This window comes from Otolemur garnettii, unplaced genomic scaffold (assembly GCF_000181295.1).
Source record: "Otolemur garnettii isolate 467f Iridium unplaced genomic scaffold, OtoGar3 scaffold00049, whole genome shotgun sequence".
NCBI lineage: Eukaryota > Metazoa > Chordata > Mammalia > Primates > Galagidae > Otolemur > Otolemur garnettii.
Window position 1 is genome coordinate 4,776,885 of NW_003852444.1, and position 22,421 is coordinate 4,799,305.

Here is a 22,421-nt window from a genome sequence, read left to right on the forward strand (position 1 = left end):
AACTAGGATTAAGTTAAAAAGCTACAAGGATTGATGTCCTTAGTGAGATACAGCTGTTTTTCCTGACTAAATGCTAGACTGGGCTGATAAAAGCCTTTGGTTAATTTCCAGAGCTATGAAAAAGTTGATTCTAACAAATTTTGACAATTTTTTCAATTTTTATGGGAAGGCAAACTTTATGGGGTCCTTAAACCACCATTTTCACTGCTATCACCCTTCGTTTCTTTTTAAGAAATGTTATTTATTGTAAAACAATATAGAACCAGAACTAGAATTAAAAATCAAAAATTTAAATTAACATTTTACATAATCAGAATACTATAATTGCAATTAAAATCCAAGCGAGCAATCCCTCCTCCCATTTCCTAATTAAATCATTTTCAGATGTCCATGTTATAATCTAGTCTTCTCCCATTTTTGTAGTAACAGCATAGTTAGAATTTTAATTCATTTAAAGTTAATCTTATACCATAAATATTCCCCCCCATCCCCATCTTTCTACTCAGCTTCCTGGTTCGACTTTCCTGGTACCTCCCACTTCCCACCCCCTACCACCAGTGTGCTTCCTCATCCTTCCCCATGCTTATTTATTTATTCTGAGACAGAGTCTCACTTTGTTGCCCTCAGTACAATGCCATGGCGTCAATAGCTCACAGCAACCTCAAACTCTTGGGCTCAAACCATTCTCTTGCCTCAGCCTCTCAAGTAGCTGGGACTACAGGCGCTCGCCATCATGCCTGGCTATTTTTAGAGATGGGGGTCTCGGGACTCGCGCTGGCTCAGGCTGGTCACCAACCCTTAGCTCAGGGCAATCTATTCGCCTCGGCCTCCCAGAGAGCTAGGATTACACCGCTCCCTGCCTCCTGCTCATTTAAACATACCCTGCCCCTCCCCCACACATAGTTCTTTTTCCCTTTTGTTAAAAAAAAAAAAAAAACAAAAAAAAAGCATTTTTTTTCTTAACACCACACCATGGCTGTCCTTGTGGGTCAACACCCCCATTTAATGCATGTTTGTTAAAGTCATGTAGTAATCTGCATAAACCATACCTTCACCCTTACTACTTTGGTACCTAATTCATCCACTGTTCTTTTCCTTCTGGAAGATTCTCAGAAGAAAGACGGCTGGGTGAAAGGTCACGCGCGGTCCGAATTCCTCGTGCTGTGGCGGGATTACTTTCCCAAAGCGCTCTAACAGTTCACGTTTCCATCAGTAACGTGTGAGCCAGCCCTCTGCGCTGGAGCGGCGCTTCTCAACCTGGGGGTCGCGACCCACAGGAACCGGATTAAAGGAACGCGGCGTTAGGAAGGTTGAGAACCACTGCGAGTCTGGAGGGTCTTTAAAAATATTTCTTAACTATTTCGGGAGAGGCTGAGAGAAACGGACCTGGTTTTTTCTTAAAAAGACATGACATTTTAAGTTTGAATGAAGGAATTCACTGCACGCCCTGAAGCTAAAGGAGTACTTAAGCAAGGCTAGCAATTCGGAGCGAGCGTTTCTCGTTCGTTCCGAGGGCGGGACGCGCGTCCGCCGTCCGGGTTTCTGTGAGCCGACCCGAGGCCCCGGCCCGGCCCGGCGACCCGTGCGCCCTTTAACGGGCGGCGTCCCCGCCGGCTCCGCCAACCCGCCGGCCTCTCCGTCCGGGCTCTGGCGGACAGCGCTGCATCCACACGCTGGGGGATTCCCCCAAGGTGGCCGACTGAACTCCGGCCGTCTCCGCCACCGCCGCGCGGCTAGAAGGCGCGGCCCGAAGCAGGCGGCCCCAACTTCCTCGCGCGCCCGGGGCAGCCCTTTCGGGCCAGCCTTGGAGCCCCCGCGGCGCCGCCACAGCCGCGACGCGCGGCCTCCGCCAGAGCGCCGGAGCCCAGTCGCGCGGGCGTCGCGCAGCTGGGGGCCCTGAGGCGGGAGGCGCCGGCGCTTCAGCTGCGGCCGTGGGCGTGGCGAGGCCGCACAGGTTCTGTTTTCCCCGGCCCGGGCCGCTTTCGCTTTCGTTTCCCGCCGGCATCTCCACTCTGTGGGAGCGGCCCGTCGGTCCGTGTCAGCAGCCGGCGGCGTCGCGCCAGGCCTCCATCCGACGGGCGCAGGCCTTGGCAGCGCGTCCCTGCCGCCCGGCCATGGCCCAGGTCACCGTTATCGGCGAGGTCACCCAGGTGTTGTGCGCGGCCGGGGGCGCCTTGGAGCTGCCGGAGTTGCAGCGCCGCTTGCGGTCCGGCTTGGGCCGCGACGTGCTGGAGCGGCTGCTGCGGGACCGCGGGCGCTTCGTGGTGGTGCGGCGGGCGGGCGCGGACGGCGCGGCGGCGGCCCCCGAGGGCTTGGTGCTGGCCGCCTCGCCGCTGCGCCTGTGCCGCGCGCACCAGGGTGCCAAGCCCGGCTGCGTGGGGCTCTGCGCGCAGCTGCACCTTTGCAAGTTCTTGATCTATGGCGCCTGCAAGTTCGTCAGGGCCGGGTAAGGCGCCGCGCCAGCCCCGACGGGGGTCGGGAGGGGGCGGCGTGCCGGGGACCTGGGGCCTCCTACCCCTCTCCCAGCCCGTTTGGGGCCCGTCTTAAAATTGGGGGGCGACAATTAGGTGCCCTTTCATTGGCCTCACCCTCCTTCATTCACTCTAGCGAACGCTTATTGAGCACCTACTGAGTTCCTGGCGCTATGTGAGGGACTGGGGGTCAAATGGTGTTTTCTAGATTCCCGAGGATACTCTCTGAAAAGAGACTTGGGTAAACGCGGTGGCAGGTGGGACACCCTGGGCGTGGCAGTAAGGGGGGAGGCGGTGGCCTGGGTCTCCCGTACTGGCTTTGCGGGCCGGACAGGGAGGGCCTTCTCTGCCGGGCAGCTGGCAGAGTTCGTTTAAACCTCACTCCCCCTTATTTACTTGTCCACAAGCCAGAAAACGCGAGCTCCTGCCCCTCGCCCGCAGGTCGGTGGGGCGCTAGTCCCTCCCTCCCTTCGTCAACGCCCCTGCTGGGTCCAATCCTTTCCCTGGACACCGCAGCCTTTGCTTCCGTGGTGGCCTCCGCCCCTGGAATGCCCTTCTTGGTTTGTTTGCTCCCTAAGTCTGTCCGCCCTTAACTCAAAGGATCCCTTTTCTTCGCCCCCTGGAGCTCTTTATTTTCCTCCGGCTCTCAGTAGGATGTCGAATCCCTGAGGGCAGAGACCCGCACTCAGCACCCACTGAGCTGAGGTTGTGCTGAGGAACGTGGAGCTCGCCCTGAAGGTGACTAGGAGGAGATCTTAGCCAGTGGCGTGGTGCTCATTTAAAGAAGGACGTGGTGGGGAAATGCTCAGAACCTAGTCTAGTTGTCTAGGAGAGTTCCTTCCTTCCCCAATTCTATTCTTCTCTCCTCCTTTTTTCCCCCCCCCCCCCCCCCCCTTTTTCATTTGTTTTGTCTTAACAGTAGACATTATTTCTTGCTTCTGTGCAGTCCCACAGTGAGCATGGGGGTATGCGTCCGGTCCCTGCAATCATTCAGGGATCCAGGCTGACTGACCCAGGCTCTGCCTTCCTCAGCTTGTGGTTCTTGAGGCCATTCCAGAGCAGAAGGAAAAGATGGACAGTAGAGGATTGTGTGGGACACAGGCAAAGTCTAGAAGTGGTGGCCATTCTTCCATCTACATCCCTTTGACCAGAGGCTGTCTCCTGACCCTACCGAGATGCCTGGGGGCCATGAAACATTGTCCAGAGAAAGCAGCTGTCCAGAAATATCTAAACTAGAATTTTTCAAGAGCTGTGTCTGAGAAATTTGGGAGAGTTGGGGCACTGGTGACAGTGTGGTGAGAAGATATGAGAGAGGGTGATGCCTCTTGGGTTTCAGCTCCTACTGGACTGAGTGTTGTTGACTGAGGGAGCAGGAGAGGATTTCTGTTTTGAATCATACTCAGGAGGCCGCTCTCCAGGTGTGCCACTCCAGAGGAAGGCTAGGCCCTGGGTTGCTGGTCTGGGAGATGAGTGGTTTAATACCTGGTGGCATCCCCCAGGAGTGGATCAGATCTTGGGTGAAATCTAAGGCCTGAAAAGAGGCTGAAGGTAGCGCTCTAGGGTATTCAGTCCTTCAAGGATTAAGCACCTCAGGGTATAACTTGGAAGAGGGTACATGGTAAATGGTGGCTGGATCAACTCAATGATAGGGATAACTGGTGGATCTTTTTAATGTCCAAATTTTATAAAATAAAGAGGACAGCCCTACTCTTAATGTTAGTTGCCAAAATATGGGATCAGATTTACTTGTCTTTGAAATCTGGATAATGATGTTTACTAGCCTAGATGACTCTTGAGTTTTCTTCTTCATTCTTATCTCTTGAACTACACAGTTGGCTGTTTGAAAAATAGGTCATCTTAAGGCAAAGTAGCCTCAAAGCAGAGCTGGTGAGGAGTCTCAGGTCCCTAACTCCCAATCCTATGCTCATGCAATGAGCATGGTGGTCAGTCCCAAGAGCCAGCTCACCTTATTTCAACTGGGGCCCTGCTCCTTGCTAGCTCTGGACCTTGGGCAAGTGACTTTACATTTGAGCCACAGTGCTTCCATCTGTGAAATGGAAGTAGTATTACTTATCTCACAGGCTTATTGAGGACTGAATGAATTAACTAATAAAACATGGGCAATCTCTGATATATGACAATAATATATGTTGTCATTGTCCTCATCAGTCCTCATCTTTACAATTATTATGTTTGGCTCTGGCAGCACCAAATTATTTGCTCCTCTGCCTAGAATAGGTGTCCTCAAACTACGGCCCGTGGGCCACATGTGGCCTGCCTAGGACATTTATCCAGCCTGCCGGGTGTTTTTGCCGCCGCTGCCTGTCTTGCTAAGCAGCTGACTTGTCCCGGGGCCCACAGTCCGGCCCTCCAAAGATCTGAGGGGCAGTGAACTGGCCTCCTGTTTAAAACATTTGAGGACCCCTGGCCTAGATTGTTCTTCCTTTTCCTCCTTGCTTGGTTCCTCTACACCCTTTAAGTATTCAGCTCAGGCTTTATACTTTCTAGCACCCTTCCTCATTTCTTCTCCAGTTCTACCCCAAGCCCAGACTGGCTCAGGTGCCCTTCCTCTATGCGCAGATGTATTCTGACCATTGCCTGCCTTGCACTTTGTGCTGTCTAACAGAGTCATCTGTATGTCTTTCACCTCCCCTAGATGAGAGAAATAGACTAGTCAAGGATGGCTTCAGGGTTTCTGGTCTGTGCAGTACAAGAGGGAAGTTGCCTTTTACTAGGACAGGGGAGACTGTGGGAGGTGCAGGTTTGAGGAAGGATCAGGGGTTTGGTGTTCTCTTGAGGTGCTTATTATGCATATGGCATATGAGATATGGCAGTGTCTGAGTCAAGCAAATGCTATTTGCCTGACTTTTCCGGGTTAATGTGACCCAGGAAGTCGTCGGAAAGTTTGTATTTGGGTCCTCAGGGCATGGTGCCAGTTCCAGGCTCACACTTGGTGCTCACCAGGTGCTTGTGTATTGGAAGAATAGAGGAAGGGAGCAGAAAAAAGGACCGGGCTGTGTGTGGGTGTGGGTGCGTACAAACCTAAGAAATCACAGTTATTTAGTATATAGTTAAGTATTTGCTGACTAACTGGTGTGCTGTGACTCCTCTTTGGATCATGGCCTTATTATTCTCATCAGATGCCTGCTGAAAAGTGCTGTCCTGGGCCCAGGCTTTGCAAGGCCCTGTCTCTTCCTTGGTAAATAAACATTACATTTTTGTTGTTGTTGCATAGACATGCTGTATTTCCTCATGTTTGTAAACAGTGTCATGAAGTGTTTCTTAAAAATTGTCATGAAGACTCATTTTTACCAGCTGTTAAGTTTGCCAGTGCTGCCCTAACAGAGTATCATGGATGATCAATTGCCTCATAGTTCTGGAAGCTGAAAGTCCAAGGTCTTGGCAGGGTTGGTTTCTTCTGAGGCCTCTCTCCTCGGCTTATAGATATTCGCCTTTTTTTCTGTGTCCTCACGTGGTCTTTCCTTTGTGAGTGTCTGTGTCCTAGTATCTTCTTCTTAAAAGGACACCTTGGGTTGGATTTCACCCTAAAGACTTCATTTTAACTCACCTCTTTAATGACCCTATCTCTAAATTCAGTCACATCCTAAAGTTCTGGGAGTTAGGACTTCAACTTAGAAAATTTGGGGAGACACAATTTAGCCCGTAATACTACCTTTGCTTCTTTTTAGGAAGAACTGTAGGAACAATCACAGCTTGACAACTGATCACAACTTGAGTGTGCTGAGAACTCATGGCGTTGACCACCTCAGCTATAGTGAGCTGTGTCAACTCTTGTTTCAGAACGACTCTTGGCTTTTGCCAGAGGTAAGTGCCAGGGAAAGTCTTGGGTTCCGTAGCCCTCGGGCATTTCTGTATCTTGTGAAGTGTAATGCTTATGAATTAAATGGGTGAGCTCTTGGTGGTCTCTCGCTGGTTCCCACCTCCAGGAATTTGGAGAGTAAGGCAGAAGAGCTGTTATTAAAGTTCAGCTCCCAACTTTGCCAACATTCCTATTCCACAGACAGTGTGTATGCCAGATACTATAAAGAGCTGTGTGACTGGGACTGGCTGTTTAACTTCTCTGAGCCTCTTTGTGCTCCCTTGAGAAATGAAGGTTGTTATTTGACCTTCTCCAAGATGCTCAGAGCCTCTTTTGACTCTGAATTGTAGCAAAGAGAGTTGGGAGGAACTGAGGCCTTGGAAGAGGAGAGCTAGGTAGTCTATGGGGAAAGAATATAGGTAGAGGGTAGAGGCCTGTAGGATGCTGCTACTCAATTCACATTTAAACACTGTCTTGAGAAGGGAGCAGCTCTGGTCACTTTGAAGTGCTTTGGATTTTCCCACTGGAGGGGCTTGTTCTAAGCAATCTGCTTTCTACCAGGTTCACAAGGGTGTACTATGTGTGTTAGCAACCATCATGTAGACTAGAATGAGGGATGATCTCATAGCTGTGTTCCACATGGATGAAGGAATCACAGCTTTGACGGTGCAGAGTTCTTCTAACCACTGGACTGGCATTGGGAGACGGTGTCTTTTTCCCCCTGAGTTGGTACCTTTTTTTCTTTCTGTCAACAGGTCTGCCAACATTACAATAAAGGAGATGGGCCCCACGGCTCTTGTTCCTTTCAGAAGCAATGTATCAAACTCCATATCTGCCAGTATTTTTTACAGGGGGAATGCAAGTTTGGCACTAGCTGTAAGAGATCTCATGATTTCTCTAATTCGGAGAATCTGGAAAAATTGGAGAAGTTGGGCATGAGCCCAGACCTGGTGAGCAGGCTGCCTTCCATTTACAGAAATGCTCATGACATCAAGAATAAGAGCTCTACCTCTATCAAAGTGCCCCCTCCTCCTTCTTCAGGCCCACAGGGGACTTCTGGTAAGGCCAGTAGAAAGTATGGTATACCCTGGGCTGGGAGTTCCTGGATTCCAGTTGGCCAGTAAATGTAATGTGTGACTTTGGGCAACACTGCTTCTTTTAGTAAAATGAAGTTGGTGATCCTTTCTTAGGATAAGTTGAAATAATAGACCTGTTCTAGACAAATGGGAGTTGGTGTTGATGGAGAATAAATTCCAGGTGGGCCCAATCTGTGCTGAAATGAGATACTCAGCTCTTCTCCCTGTGCAGTTGCCTCCGACCCTCCCCAAAGGTTGCCTTTCTGTGAGGGACCCCAAAGCTAGCAATGCCAGAATGTACAACTGTAGGGGAATCATTTTTGTTTTGTTCTGTTTTGATTTTACAAAATGAGTAAAAGAAGCATATCTTGATTTTGGACATCATCTTCATATGAATGAATGGGATGTTTTGTGTCATTATGAGTTCTGTCTGCTTTTGTTCCTTGCTCATCTCCAGCACCTAGACAGTGCCTGGCCCAGAGTGGACATTCAGACATTTGTTGAATTAATGACTGTGTTAGAATGCTTGTTTTTTTTGTTAGAATGCTTATTTTTTTTTTTTTTAAAGGAATGTCAGGCTTAGTGACAAGCAAAGAGGGAAATTTTGAGCAGAGATTTTTATTTGATAGGCATTTTTGAGTACCTGTTTGGCAGATAAATAACATGGTCTCTTGACAGATTATGATACATTGATACCCTTTGGATTTTATGATATAGGCCCTTGGTTGGCTATTGTGGTAGCTCCTCAGTGTGTAGAACCAAGCCTTCTCCATTTAGCTGTAGTAGGAGCTATGATTTTAATAGAGAACTTCCTAAAATGACAGGTGTGTGTCAGGATTACCCACAAACAAACTCAGCACTCTAACCTTACCTGACTTTTACATTTAAAAATTGTCCTTACCATATCTGTTCTTTCTTTATATCCTCTTCAGTTTGTTTTTGTTAATTTCTTTCAACTGTAGAAAGCCTACAAATAGATAGCTTTTGCTTTAAATCTTTAATGAGAGTATCAATTGGATTACAGCCTTGTTAGAAAGGGAGGGGAGGATCCACTGCCCAGTAATATCAGGTCCAAGAGCAGTTATCCTGGTGGGGAGAAATACTTAATACACTGGGCCTCAAAACCAAAGCCTGTGGGACCCTGAAGTATTTCATGGGCTTAGAAAAGGGAAAATAATAACAGAATGACAGGGACTCTCAATAGGGTTGGGAGGGATTGCAGATGAGTTTTATATTCTCATTGGAGGTAGGTCTGTGGGGATAGATGTCATACATAAAGAAAGACTTATTGGAATGTTACTTTACAAGGAAACTTGGGACTTGCATACCAGGATAGAGTGCAGTGAAACTATCATAGCTCACTACAGCCTTGAAATCTTGCACTTAAGCACTCTTCCCACTTCAGCTCCTGTGTAGCTAGGACTAAAGGCACTCACCACTTCACCCAGCTAATTTTTAAAAATTTTCTCATAGAGATGAGGTCTCGAACTTCTGGCCTCAAATGATCCTTCTGTCTTGGCCTCCCAGAGTGCTGGGATTATAGACATGAGTCATAGACCTGTGACAATTCTGATAGTTCATAAATACATATTTGCTGTATATCAGCATAGTTTATGAAAAATAGCCCTTAATTTGCCCTCTGGGGCACCTTAGGTATAGAAGGAATCTTAAGCTGCTTTCCCCTTACTAAAGCAGTGTCCCAGGGCCCATCTGGAGGTTCAGATTCAGTTATTCTGAGGTAGAGTTGGAACTTGTATTTTTAAATAGGTCTCCTAGTGAATTGGGTGGACAGCCAAAGTTGAGAAAAGAGCCCCTATATGGTGTTCTGGATTTGGCAAGCAGCCATGTGGCCTGGGGCTCCCAGCTAATCCCTAAGAAGTAAAAAGCCCACCTTCACCCTTAACAGAATGGGGCTTTGTGCACTTGCCTTGCCTACTTTTGTCTCATGCAGAGTGACGGATGAATTCTCTTTACTTTCCTTTTTACCTTAAACTATTCTAACCCTGTATCAGAAACTGACATATCTCTGGTATTTCTTTGCAGAAAGAAAAACTAGTTCAGGTCCTGCGTCCCCAAATACTCTTAGCCAGGAGGAGAGTGATCAGATCTGCTTGTACTATATCCGGAAAAGTTGCAGCTTTCAAGGTAAGTTGGAGGAGATCCTTTCATCCCACTTGTAGGAAGGGTACCTGCTTGTCATTCTTAGAACTGTGCTTTGAGGTCATCCCTGAACCCCCACCCAGAGAGGATCAGGACCTGGCACTCTGGCCAAACCACTTTGGAGAGTTGAGGATAGTAGCAATTCTTTGAGTTTCTAAAAATCAAACTGTGGATTATTTGGGGGAATATACCTGTCTGGTTCATGCATCAAATGAGGGTCAAGTGTTGACCCTTGGTTAGCTTAGCATGAGATCACAGACCTGTATGGAACAGGGAACTGTTCATTCTCGTGGGAACAAAAATAGTGTGATAGTAGGTTTAGAAATGCCTTAGATATTAGAAATTGGGAAAGACCTCACAGAGGAGGAAACACTGTGTTCCTGCAGGATGAGTAATTATTTAAGTTGGGGGTTTCTTCTGTATTGATCCAGTGAACTCCCTATTGATCCAGTGAAACCCCCTTTTTTATCAGTAGCAGCAATTTTTATGAGCATGTGTGTCTTGTATTTTCACTAAACCTTTGTTTTCTTTTTAAATGCTATCCTGGGCTTTAACTGAAGAAAGATTTCATTCTCAAATTTGGTGACTTCCCTTAGAAAACCACCAAAACATCTTGTTTAATTTTCAGTCCTTAATCATTACCCAAGCAATCCATGAATACTCTTACTTTGTAAAAGAGTCCAATGATACAGTGTAAAGCATGAAGTCTTCCTTCATCTTTTCCCAAAGGTAAACACTTGTTGTGTGATTGTGATATTTGTTTTGCATATTTTTAAACAGATGGGAATATGTGACAAAGTATTATTCAAACTTCATCTTTTATTTAACATTGCATCTGGAGATTTTTATTCCATGTCAGCATGTGTAAGTCCACCTCATTTTTAAAACAACTGTGTAGTGCTTGAGTATAGTGATGTTCCATTGAGCATCCAGGTACCCAAGAGTGAGTATTTCCAAAGATAGATTCCTGGAAATGGAGTGCTAGGTCAAAGAATATGCAAGATACACATATACACACACACATATATTTTTAGAGTCAATGTGATTGAGGTATAATTTACACATGATAAAATGCACCCATTTAAAATGTATAGTTCTGGGCCAGGCAAGGTGGCTCATGCCTGTAATCCTAGCACTCTGGGAGGCTGAGGCAGGTGGATCACTTGAGCTCAGGAATTTGAGACCAAGAGTGAGACCCTGTCTCTAAAAACTAGCTGGGCATTGTGGCAGGTGCCTGTAGTCTCAGCTACTCGGGAGGCTAAGGCAAGAGGATCATTGAGGCCCAAGAGTTTGAGGTTGCTGTGAGCTGTGACACCATGGCACTCTATTGAGTGTGACAAAGCAAGACTCTTGTCTCCAAAAAAAATAAATAAAATACAGCGTTCTGAGTTTTGATAAGTGTGTATGCTCATGTTACCATCACTATAATCAAGATACAATACAGTTCCCTCCCTCCAAAAAAGTTCCCTTAGCCTCCTTTACAGTTAACCCTTATCTTGTGTTTTGTCAATGCTAGGAAATCCCTGACCTACTTTTTGTCACTACAGATTAGGTTTGTCTTTTGCAGAATTTTCTGTAAATGGAATCATACAGTATGTATTCTCCCGTGCTTGGCTTCTCTCACTCAGCATGTTTTTGAGATTCACGACTAGCATATCAATTGTTTGTTCCTTTTTATTGCTGAGTAGTATTCTATGGCATGAGTTCACTGCAGTTTGTTTTCCCATTCATATGATGGTGAACATTTGAGTTGTTTCTAGTTTGGGGCTTTTATAACACAAATAAAACTTCTATAAATATTTATATACAAGTTTTTTGCATGATTATGTTTTTATTTCTCTTGGATAAAGACCTAGGTGTGGAGTTAGTAGGTCATCTGATGTATGCTGGAGTTTATAAGAAACTGCCAAATTGTGTTCCAAAATGGATATAATGTTTTATATTCCTACCAGCAGTGTATGACTGTTCTAATTACTATGCATCCTTTTTAACACTTGGTATTATCTTTCAAATTTTAGCCATTCTAATAAGTGAGTAGTGATGTCTCATTGTGGTTTTATTTGCATTTGCTTGATGATAAATGATCTTAACATTTATTTCATGTTTTTACTAGACATTTATATATTTTCTGTGAAGTATCTGTTCATATTTTTTGCGTATTTTTTATGTAACAGTCATGAGGGGCTTTAAAAAGTTTATGGAAAATATATATTTTGAAAATATTATGCATGGAGTTCAGTTTTCTTTTGTACCAAAATAACATCCTACTAATGGTTATAACATGTTTGAACAGGAGCTAGTCTGAGGCACTAAGGAGGATTACATGTCAGTTTGAAAAGAGCTCCTATCAGAGCAAAGTGAATTCTGCTAATATTGAAGCAGGAACGAACATCAAATTTATGGTGGAAGAATGGTGAAATCACTGATGCTATATAATAGGTTTATAGGGACAATATCTCAAAGAAGTCAGCAGTTTACAAATGGGGAACTTGTTTTAAGAAGGGGTAAGATAATGTGGAAGATGAAGCCCAGAGTGGCAGACCATCCACTTCAATTTTTGAGGAAAAAATTAATCTTGTTAATGCACTAATTGAAGATTAATAGCACAAAGAACCATGTCATAGACATCTCAGTTGTTCAGCTTACCCAATCTGCCTAAAAAATGAACTTTCCACTTGATGGGTACGCCTGGATAGGTGCCAAAACCATTGCACCCAGATCAGCTATAGACAAGAGTCAGCTCAAGCTTTCAATGAAAATTTTAAACACACGTAATCAAGATTGTGAAGCATTCCTTTGAAGATTTATAATAGGAAATGAAACTTGACTTTACCGGTATGATCCTGAAGACAAAGCACAATCAAAGCATTGGCTACCAAGTGGTGGGAGTGGTTCAATCAAACCAAAAGTGAACCAGTTAAGAGCAAAAATTGTGGCAACATTTTGGGGGGATGCTCAAGGCATTTTGCTTTTGTTTGGAGAGCTAAAGTGTTTTGAGGAAGTTAGACAAAGCTGTAGCAGAAAAAGGCCCAGGAAAGCTTCACCAGACAGTCCTTACCATGCCAGTGCTTCTGCCCATTCTTTTCATCAAACAAGGGCAATTTTGTGAGATTTTCTATGGGAAATCATTAGGCATCTACCAAGCAATCCTGATTTGGCCCTTCCTGACTTCTTTTTGTTTCCTAATCTTATTTTCTTTTTCTTTTTTTTTTTTTGGAGGCAGAGTATCACTATGTCACCCTTGATAGAGTGCTGTGGCATCATAGCTCATAGCAACTTCAAACTTATGGGCTTAAGCAATTCTCTTGACTCAGCCTCCCAAGTTGCTGGGGCTACAGGTGCCCGCCACAAAGCCCAGCTATTTTTTTGTTGTAGTTGTCATTGTTGTTTAGCAGGTCTGGGCCGGTTCAAACCTGCCAGCCTTGGTATATGTGCCAGTGCCCTAACCACTGAGCTGTTGTTTTCTAATCTTAAAAATATATTTAAAGGACACTTGTTTTTCCTTAGTTAATAAAGTAAAAAAGACTGCACTGACACATGGTTGAATTCTCAGGGTCATCAGTTATTTAGGAATGGACTAAATGGCAGTTATTGCTTACAGAAGTGTCTTGGATTTGATAGAGATTACGTTGAGAAATAAAATTTCCCTTTTTTTTTTTTTTTTTTTTTTTTTGAGACAGAGTCTCACTTTGTCACCCTCGGTAGAGTGCTGTGGCATCACAGCAACCTCCAACTCTGGGCTTAAGCAATTCTCTTGCCTCAGCCTCCCGAGTAGCTGGGACTACAGGAGCCCTCCACAATGCCCAGCTGTTTTTGTTGCAGTTGACACTGCTGTTAGCTGGCCAGGGCCAGGTTCGAACTCGCCACATTTGGTATATGGGGCCAGTGCTCTTCCCACTGAGCCACAATAAAATTTTCTTTTTTTAATTATTATTTTTTAATTTCATTTTCCCACAAACTTTTGGAAGTCTCCTCATATGTATGTATCAGCACAAAGTTGTGCAGCCATGATCATAGTAAACATGAGAACATTTTCACCAATCCCATAGTAACCCCATACCTATTAGTAGTCATTCCCCATTCTTCCCTCCCATACCAACTCCTGGCAACTACAGATTTAGGTTCTATCTCTTTGTCTTTGCTTGCATATTTAATATAAATGGGATAATACAATATTGGTCTTTTGTGACTATCTTGCCCATTTTTATTGGGTTATTTGATCTGTCATTGAGTTTTAAGAATCTTGTATATTATTTGTATTGAAAATGTATTCTCGCAGTCTCTTTCATGTTCTTTATGGTGTCCCTTGAAGGATAGATGTTTTAATATTGATGTTCACGTTAATATTTTTTCTTTTATGGTTTGTTTTTTTTGTAGCCTAAGAATGTGTGCCTATTCCAAGCCTGCAAAATATTTTCTTCTATGTTTTTTTCCTAGATGTTTTATAGGTTTAGCTTTTAGGTGTAGGTCTAGTTAGGTGTAGTAGTTAATGATTGTTCTCTTGATTCTGATCATTTTTTCTGTAGGCATTGCTATATCTGTATGAGTCTACTGCCTCTCTTTGGAGTAAAATTTTCCTTGCATGGTGGGTGATTCTTGGTTGTCAGTTACACTGGTGCTTGAGAATCCCGTGTACCTATTGGTTGATTCTAGGGGCTGATTCTAATTCCAAGCCCATGTTCTAGTGATAACGCCAAGAGGGAGTATGTCCTCCTGTGGGGCAGGCTTCTGGTCTGTAGCCTCAGACTAGGGTGGGGACTTTGGCTTCTATCTTACCTGCTTTCCTCTCTGTCCACCCTTTGTATCCATACTTACAAATTAAGTGGGAAGTGGGTAGCAAAGTTGCTTGGTGCAAGCAAGTCAGAGCAAGGGGATGTCTGTGCCAGTAGTCCCATTGTTCTTCTTGCAGTTAGTCTTTGTTTATTTATTTGTTTTTCTGGAAAAAACATTTTTTTAAAATTTTGGTTTAATATGAGGGTCTGTACGATTAGGTTACATTTATTGCATTTGTAAGGTAAAGTCTGAGTTGCAGTTGAGTCCTTCACCCAGAAAGCATACCATGTACCCCACATTGTATCCGTTAGATGGGAACTTGCTAAACTTCCTCCCTTTACTCCTCTACCCTTTTTGAGTTTAACTGTGTATTTCTCTAGTATAGGCCTGTAGTTGTTGATCTACTGATTTTAACCTAGTATTTAGTACATGGGATGCTTGCTTTTCCATTCTTGAGATACTTAGCAGAATGTTCTTCAGATCTATCTAGCTAAATGTAGAAGATGCAAAGTCTCCATTTTTTTGTGGCTGAATAGTATTCCATGATAAATATACCACAGTTTATTAATCCATTCATGTGTTGACGGGCACTTGGTTTGTTTCCACATCTTTGAGAAAAGATGTGATTGTGAATTGTGCTACTATAAACATTTGAATGCATATGTCTTTATGATAACATGGTAATGTTTTTTTCTAGGTAGATACCTAGTAATGGGATTGTGGGATCAAATGAAAGATTTACTTTTAGCTCTTTGAGGATTTTTCATACTTCTTTTCACCAACAGTGTGTTAAGTGTTCCACTTGCTCCTCACACACATTAGCTTTGAGACCTTTTGATGTGGGCTGTTTTCACTGGAGTTAGGTGATGTCTCAAAGTGGTTTTGATTTGCTTTTCTCTGATGATAGGGATGGTGAGCACTTCTTCATGTGTTTGTTGGCCATTCATCTGTCTTCTTGGGAAAATATTCTGTTTGTGTGTCTTGCCCAATGATTAATGGAGTTGTTTGCTCTTTTCTTGTTGATTTGCTTGAGTTCTTTGTAGATTCTGGCTATTAGCCCTTTGTCAGATTTATAACATGTGAGGATCTTCTTGCATTCTGAAGGTTGTCTATTTGATTTGTTGATTTTTGTCGTTAGATGTGCAGAAGCTATTTAACTTGATCTGGTCCCGTTTGTTTATTTTTGTTGTTGCTTAAATTGACAATGGTCTCATCTTCATAAATTCTTTCCCAAGGCTAATATTGTAAAGAATTTTTCCCATACTTTTTTCTGGAGTTTTTATTTCGTGTCTTCAGTTTAAATCTTTTATTCAGCATAAGCTTAAATTTTGTTTAAGTGGTGAGAGGTGTGGGCCCAGTTTTATTCTTTTATGTTTAGCTAATCAGTTCTCTCAGTACCATTTATTAAATAGGGATTCTTTTCCCCAATGTATGCTTTTGTTTGGTTTTACAAAGATCATATGGTGATATGAGACTGGTTTCATCTCTAGGTTCTCACTTCTTTTCCATAGATCTATTTCTCTATTTTTATGCCAGTACCCACTGTTTTGATCATAGTCAACTTGTAGTATAATCTGATGTCTGCTAATATGATGCCTTCAGATTTTTTATTTCATAGAATTGTATTGGCTATTTGGGTTTTTTCCTGGTTCCAATGAAGAATTTATTTTTAAGTTTTTCAAAGTATGACACTGGTATTTTAATGGGGATTGCATTGAATCTGTATTTTGTGTTCAGTGATATAGACATTCTAATAATGTTGATTCTTCCCAGCCCTGAGCATGGTATGTTCTTCCATTTGTCAATGTCTTCTGCTATTTGTTTTCTCAGGGTTTCATAGTTCTCTCTGTCGAGATCCTTCACATCCTTTATTAAGTATGTTGAAGCTATTGTGGAAGGGTATTGTCTGTTTTGTTTTGTTTTTTTTTAGACAGAGCTTCAAGCTGTTGCCCTGGGTAGAGTGCTGTGGTATCACAGCTCACAGCAACCTGCAACTCCTGAGCTCAAGCGGTTCCGCTGCCTCTGCCTCCCAAGTAGCTGGGACTACAGGCGCCCGCCACAAGGCCTGGCTATTTTTTGGTTGCAGCCGTCATTGTTGTTTGGCGGGCCTGAGCTGGATTTGAACCCACCAGCTCAGGTGTATGTGGCTGATGCCTTAGCTGCTTGAGTCACAGGCACCGAGCCAGTATTGTCTTTGATTTGATTCTCAGCTTGGACTGGTGTTGGCACATATGAAGGGTACTGATTAGTGAACATTGATTTTGTATCTTGAGACATCAGTGTATTTCTTGATCACTTTCAGGAGTCCCTGGCTAAATCCCTTGGATTTTGTAAGTATAAGATCATATCATCAGGAAAGAGCAAAAGTTTGACCTTTTCTGACCCCATTTGAATACCTCTTATCTGATTGCATTTGCTAAGACTTCTAGCACTATGTTGAATAGTAGTGGTGATAGTAGGCCTTCTTGTCTGTTTCCTATCCCCAGTGGAAGCATTTTTCAGTTTCTCTCCATTCAATATAATGGGTTTATTGTAAGTGGTTTATTGTAAGTGGTTTCTATTAGTTTTAAAAATGTCCAATGTATGCCTGTTTTCTTAAGTGTTCTTTCTAGAAAAGGACACTATATTTTGCCAATTTTTTTTTTTGCATCTATTGAGAGAATCATGTGGTCTTTGTTTTGCTTCTGTTTATGTGGTGAATAATTTTTCTGGATTTGCATATGTTGAACCAGCATTACGTCCCTGGGATGAAGCTAAGCTGGTTATGATATATTTTTTTTTTGATGGGCAGCTGAATACTATTTGCTAGGATTTTATTAAGTATTTTTGCATCAATATTCATTAATGATATTGGTCTGTAGTTTTCTTTTTTAATTAAGTATCAGGGTGATACTTGCTTCATGGAAGGAATTGGGGAGGGTTTCTTCTCAGTGTTTTGGAATGGGCTTTGCAGTATAGTTATGACCTCTTTTATGAAGCTTTGGTAGAATTCTGGTGTGAAATGGTCTGGTCCAGGACTTTTTTTCGTTGGAAGCGTTTTTATCATTGTTGCAATTTTGATGCTTGATGTTGGTCTGTTCAAGTTTGTTTGGGCTTTGTATCTTTATTGTTCTGTTTCATCTGAGTCTGAATCTGTGACACCCCCCCCCCCGATCTTTTCTACTTCTGTGATATCTTCTGTGTATTTTGCTTAATTTTTTTTTCTCTTTTTATATCATTTGATTCTGTCTGCTTTGTAGTTTTAGGGATTTTTGAATAATTCTGGTCTTTTGATAGTACTTTTTATTGTTTTCTAGTGCTTTTGAATTTACTCTTTTCCCTGGTCTGTCATTTCAAGGAATGTAGGGAGAAAGGGGAGATGGATGTGGTGCTTTACCTGCAAAATTGATTTGATTTCTTTGACTCATCTTCTAGAAAGCCTAGACTCCTAAATGCCACAGTGAGTTGGGGAATATTAGAAGGAGGAAAATGACATTGAGAAAGGGGGCTTGAGGATCAGAGAAGATGAGAAATGAGGAATGGGCCTCATGTCTCTCCTCTGCTGTGACTCAAGTCCTGCCATGTCTTGTGGCTTCAGTGGCCTGCATGGTGCCTCCTTTCCTGGGTACCTTCCAGCTGTGAGTGATGTGGCCTCTGCTAAAAGCAAAGCCCAGGCCTGCTGTTTGACCTTAGTGTCTTCCCCTGGACCCTATATCCTGCCTGAGGAAGATCAGTCTTGAGGGCCATGGAGGGGATGCACCTTCCCCAGAAAGTTCCTTCTTTCTGGGAGAGCTTTTCTTCAGGCCATCCTGGATTCACCTGTGCCTGCAGTTTGTAGATGGCAGCATCTCAATACTGGGATGTCCTGGGTGGCCTTTTTGCTCTCATCCCTGATCATTTCCCTTCAGGGAGAGAACAGGGTCTCATTGGTCAGGCCTTGGGCCATAGCTGTGGTCTTATTACCTGTTTACACACATCTGGTCAAGAGTCTGAGAGGTTCCTTGGCCTGGTGAGCTCCTCATGTTCAAACTTGACAAGTCAGGAGATTCTCAGTCCTCAAATGGCTATGTCTAGCCTGGTTGAAACTTAGAGGATATTTCCTCACTTGGGAACCCCTATCTTGTTCTCTGAGCCTTCTTGGCATGGTGCTTTCTTCTGCCCTGTTTGCTGAGCACCAGGCCTGGTCTTTCACAAGCCCAGGGAGCCTCCCCATTCTCCTTCCTGACACTATCCCAACCCTGGTACCCTTTTGTGGCGGCTTGGAGAGAAGTGGCATTGAAATGCACCTGAAAGAATGCATATGATTTTAGAACATTTAAATTTTTTTCACGTGTCAAATTAGCCAGCCTTTATTATTATTTTGAAATATGAATGGAAAATATACAATGGACAGTAGGAAATGTCTACTTCATACCTGTTTTTCTCAGCACCCAGCTCCCCTCCAAGAAATAGCCATGATCATCTGTTCCTTGAATATCCTCCTATGAAGACTGTCCCTGTCCAAGTACATGTATTTATTCAGCTTCTTTCTTCCAGGGGCATATGTAGCATGATTTTGTACCTTTTCCCCACTTAACTAGATATTTAATTTTTTGGAATATGTAATCTTATGGTTCAAAATTCAAAACATTCCAAAATGACAGAAGATTTATTCTTATAACTTCGTTTTCCACCACACAATTACCCTCTGTAAGAAATAATATGTGAATTTATGTGTGTTCAGTCAGTGTGTCCCTAGTCTGTATTTTTTTTTTCTATATTAACTTGAGGCATTTTGTACCTTGCTCTGTATCTTTCTACATAATAGCATGTATCTTGGAGGCAGCTCCACCTCAGAGTGCAAAGAGCTTCCGTTCTTTTTGTCTCCTTTCTCCCTACCCTCTCCCGATGTTGCTCTATGTGGATCTAGCAGAACTTACATAGGCTATAGAAAAGTAGGGAGAGGGTGTGTGTGACATTCAGGTGGTGACCAGCATGAGCAAAGGTGAGGCAGGCAAAGTGCGTGGAGTGACAAGAAAAGGGAGGGCCAGGGAGGAACATGGGGAACTGTAGGGGAGCAGCCTCTGGGTCATTGTGTGGATAATGGGCAGACCAGTGTGTATGAAGACATGCAAGGAGATGGTGTGTCAAGGAGGGGGTAAGTAGGTTGGCAGCCAGAAGAGGTCCAAGTGGGTTGGAAACACACTGCTGCACCTTTGGTTGGATGTGTTGGAGTTGGGATGTGTTTCTGGTAGAAATGAATCTAGTGCCATCTTAAATGTGACCTCTGACCATCTACCTGCCACACATAGAGCTATACTGAACAGTCAGACTGTCCACTGCAGGGATGGCACCTTTCACCTTCTCATGATCAGCTTCTTAACTGTCATGAAATGAAATTCATAGATACTATAACCTACTGACATACATATTTTTAAAAATCAATGTTACATCCTGTTAAATGAGACAAAAGGAAGTTTTCTCGGTTTTCTGTTGCTTATACCAGAATACCTGAAACTGGATAATTTGTAATGAAAAGGAATTTATTTCTTGCAGTTTGAAGTTCAAAGTTGAGGGGCCACTTCTGATGAGAGCCTTCTTGCTGGTCGGGACTCTCTGTGCGAGTTCTGGTCTCTCTTCCTTTTAGAAAGCCACCATGATAACCCATTAGTCAGTTAATCCATTGAATAGCTTAATCCTCATGACCCAGTCACCTCTTAAAGGCCTTGCCTCTCAATATTGCCACACTGGGGATTAATTTTTAACATGAGTTTCAGAAAGGACATTCAAACCATAGTATTTCAAAATATAAATGCTCAGGTATGACTACACTGAAAAAACAAACTCCCATAAACTTCTAGAATGTTCCCAAGTCAATGGGCAGCACCACACCCAGTAACAACCAAGGGGCTAGGCCATGCTGTATATTGCAAATCTGTCTTACTCCTATGTTTCTCATTTAGATAAGTGCAATAGAATTCATTTCCATTTGCCGTATCGATGGCAATTCTTGGACGGAGGCAAATGGAAGGATTTGGACAAAATGGAGCTTATCGAAGAGGCATATAGTACTCCCAGACAAGACAGGTAGGAAATGTGTCACTCATCTCTGTTTTCTTCCTGGGCTTTTGTGTGCAGTGTAGGAAGTTGTGTTTAAACATGAGTATTTCATGGCTGGGTGCCTGTAGCTCAGCGGCTGGGGTGTCAGCCATATACCCTGGGGCTAGTGGGTTCAAACCTGGCTTGGGGCCTGCCAAACAACAGTGACAACTGCAACCAAAAAATAGCTAGCTGGGCATTGTGGTGGGCACCTGTAGTCCCAGCTACTTGGGAGTCTGAGGCAAGAGAATTGCTTAAGCCCAAGACTTTGAGGTTGCTGTGAGCTATGACACCACAGCACTATACCGAAGGCAACATAGTGAGACTCTGTCTCAAATAAATAAATAAAATAAACATCAGTGTTTCAGTTTTGATGATCTTTGTGTGGGTGTGCGTGCGTGCACAAATATACCCACACACCCACAAACACTCAGAGGAGCCGAGTCTAGAGGTGGAAGCTCTGGACTGGAAACTGGAAGTTAGTGATTATACTGGCAGTTTGGAGGCTGTGTTCTCCCACCTTTCTTTCCTCTCAAGCAGGAACTATGGGGAAAGAAGATGGTACCAAGGCCAAGTAAGTTCGCAATCAGTTGCTGCTGGGATTGATCACATACATCATTATAGAAAAGCAAGAGATGATCATTTGTGAAATTTTAGCTTTGATCTGTAGAGTCATACAGCTGAACTGCTGTTTATCGTTTAACCTTTAACAATTATTTTTGTGAGTGTGTTCCAGTGTTTTCACGTAGTCAATTCACTTAGTCAATAGAGAAGTTCCAGGTAGCCTTGTTTTCACATATTCATCATATCTTGGATTGAACCTGCTGAAATATGCCAGGAAGAGAATTTGAGCCTATTTTTTGAGTGTATAAAATAAATTTACACTTAGAGTATAATTATGTGCAAATTGCTATTGGTAAAGTATGTGAGACAAATTATTTCCTTTAGGATTAAATGACTTGCATAATATCCCTAATCTTTTTATTTGAGGCAAAATTTACACACACTGAAGTACCCAGATAATAAGTATACAGTTGAGTAAGTTTTGATAAATATATATACTTGGGTAGCCAGCATTCTGATTGAGATACAGATCTTTTGTATCATTGCCAGAAAGTCTTCTCGTGTCCCCTTGCAGTCAGTCTCCACCCCTAAAAGTCACTACTGCTTTTTGTTACCATAGATTAGTCTTACTAGTTCTTGAACCTTGTATCAATGGAACCCTGTGGCATGTATCGTAGTGTCTGTCATCTTTTGCTTAAATCTCCCACCTGCAAAATGGGCAAACTACAAAAACAGACATTTCCCTATAGAGGAAACACATGTGGTCTATAAACATGGATTTGAATTTGTTGCCACTGTTTATCTTATCTTTTACTATGTGACCTGCTTTGTCTGTATTTCTTTTCTTGATCTCTTAAATTTTTTGTCCTCACAAGGGTAGAAGTGAATCTTTCTAAGAGTAGAATGTGAACGTTTTAAAATAATAACTAAGAAAATGACATGAGGGCTACGTTAACCAGTTTGATGGAAGTGTTTCGGATTGTGTGTGAAAACCCCACACTGTACCCCAGAAGTGTATTAATGTACATAGTTACCATTCAGTAAAAAAGAAAAAAAAATTTTTTGTCCTCATTTGTATTTTTCTCCTCTAATTTACTAGTTTGGAAGTATACACCAAATGTCTATTTTTTTAATAGTTTTTCTAGGAATCTAAACAGGTACTTTATTTTAACAAACATTAACTTAATAACTTAAGCTTTTATAATCTCTCAAACAATAAGAGAACCTTGAACTCCTGAATTCTGGCTAGCTTCATTCAAACTTACTTACTACTTGTACAAACTTGTTTTCTTTTGTTTTTAATTTTTTGCTCTCTTTTTAATCTTTATTTTCTTTTTTAAAAAATAAACCCCTATGTTGAGGGCTGACTTTCAGTAGATCACAGGGAGGGAGGTGCTCTGCTATGTATGAAACCTCGACCCAGACACAGGTCATCCATGAATGGTTTAGCACTAGGTTTGCCATGATACTTGTATAAATTTGGACAGATTACTTAACCTC

At 43.0% G+C, this 22,421-nt stretch overlaps 1 protein-coding gene across 1 annotated transcript in view; it reads left to right on the top strand.

Moving 5' to 3' along the window:
* Positions 1–1,981: 1,981 nt before the first annotated feature.
* The window catches only part of PARP12 (poly(ADP-ribose) polymerase family member 12), a 39,596-nt gene continuing 19,156 nt past the window's right edge, over positions 1,982–22,421 (top strand). The window contains exons 1-5 of the mRNA XM_003791571.3: positions 1,982–2,446; positions 6,161–6,296; positions 7,047–7,350; positions 9,411–9,512; positions 20,222–20,345. Of these exons, the coding sequence (XP_003791619.1) occupies positions 2,115–2,446; positions 6,161–6,296; positions 7,047–7,350; positions 9,411–9,512; positions 20,222–20,345 (998 nt within the window). The 5' untranslated portion in view covers positions 1,982–2,114. The remainder of the gene's footprint in view (positions 2,447–6,160; positions 6,297–7,046; positions 7,351–9,410; positions 9,513–20,221; positions 20,346–22,421) is intronic.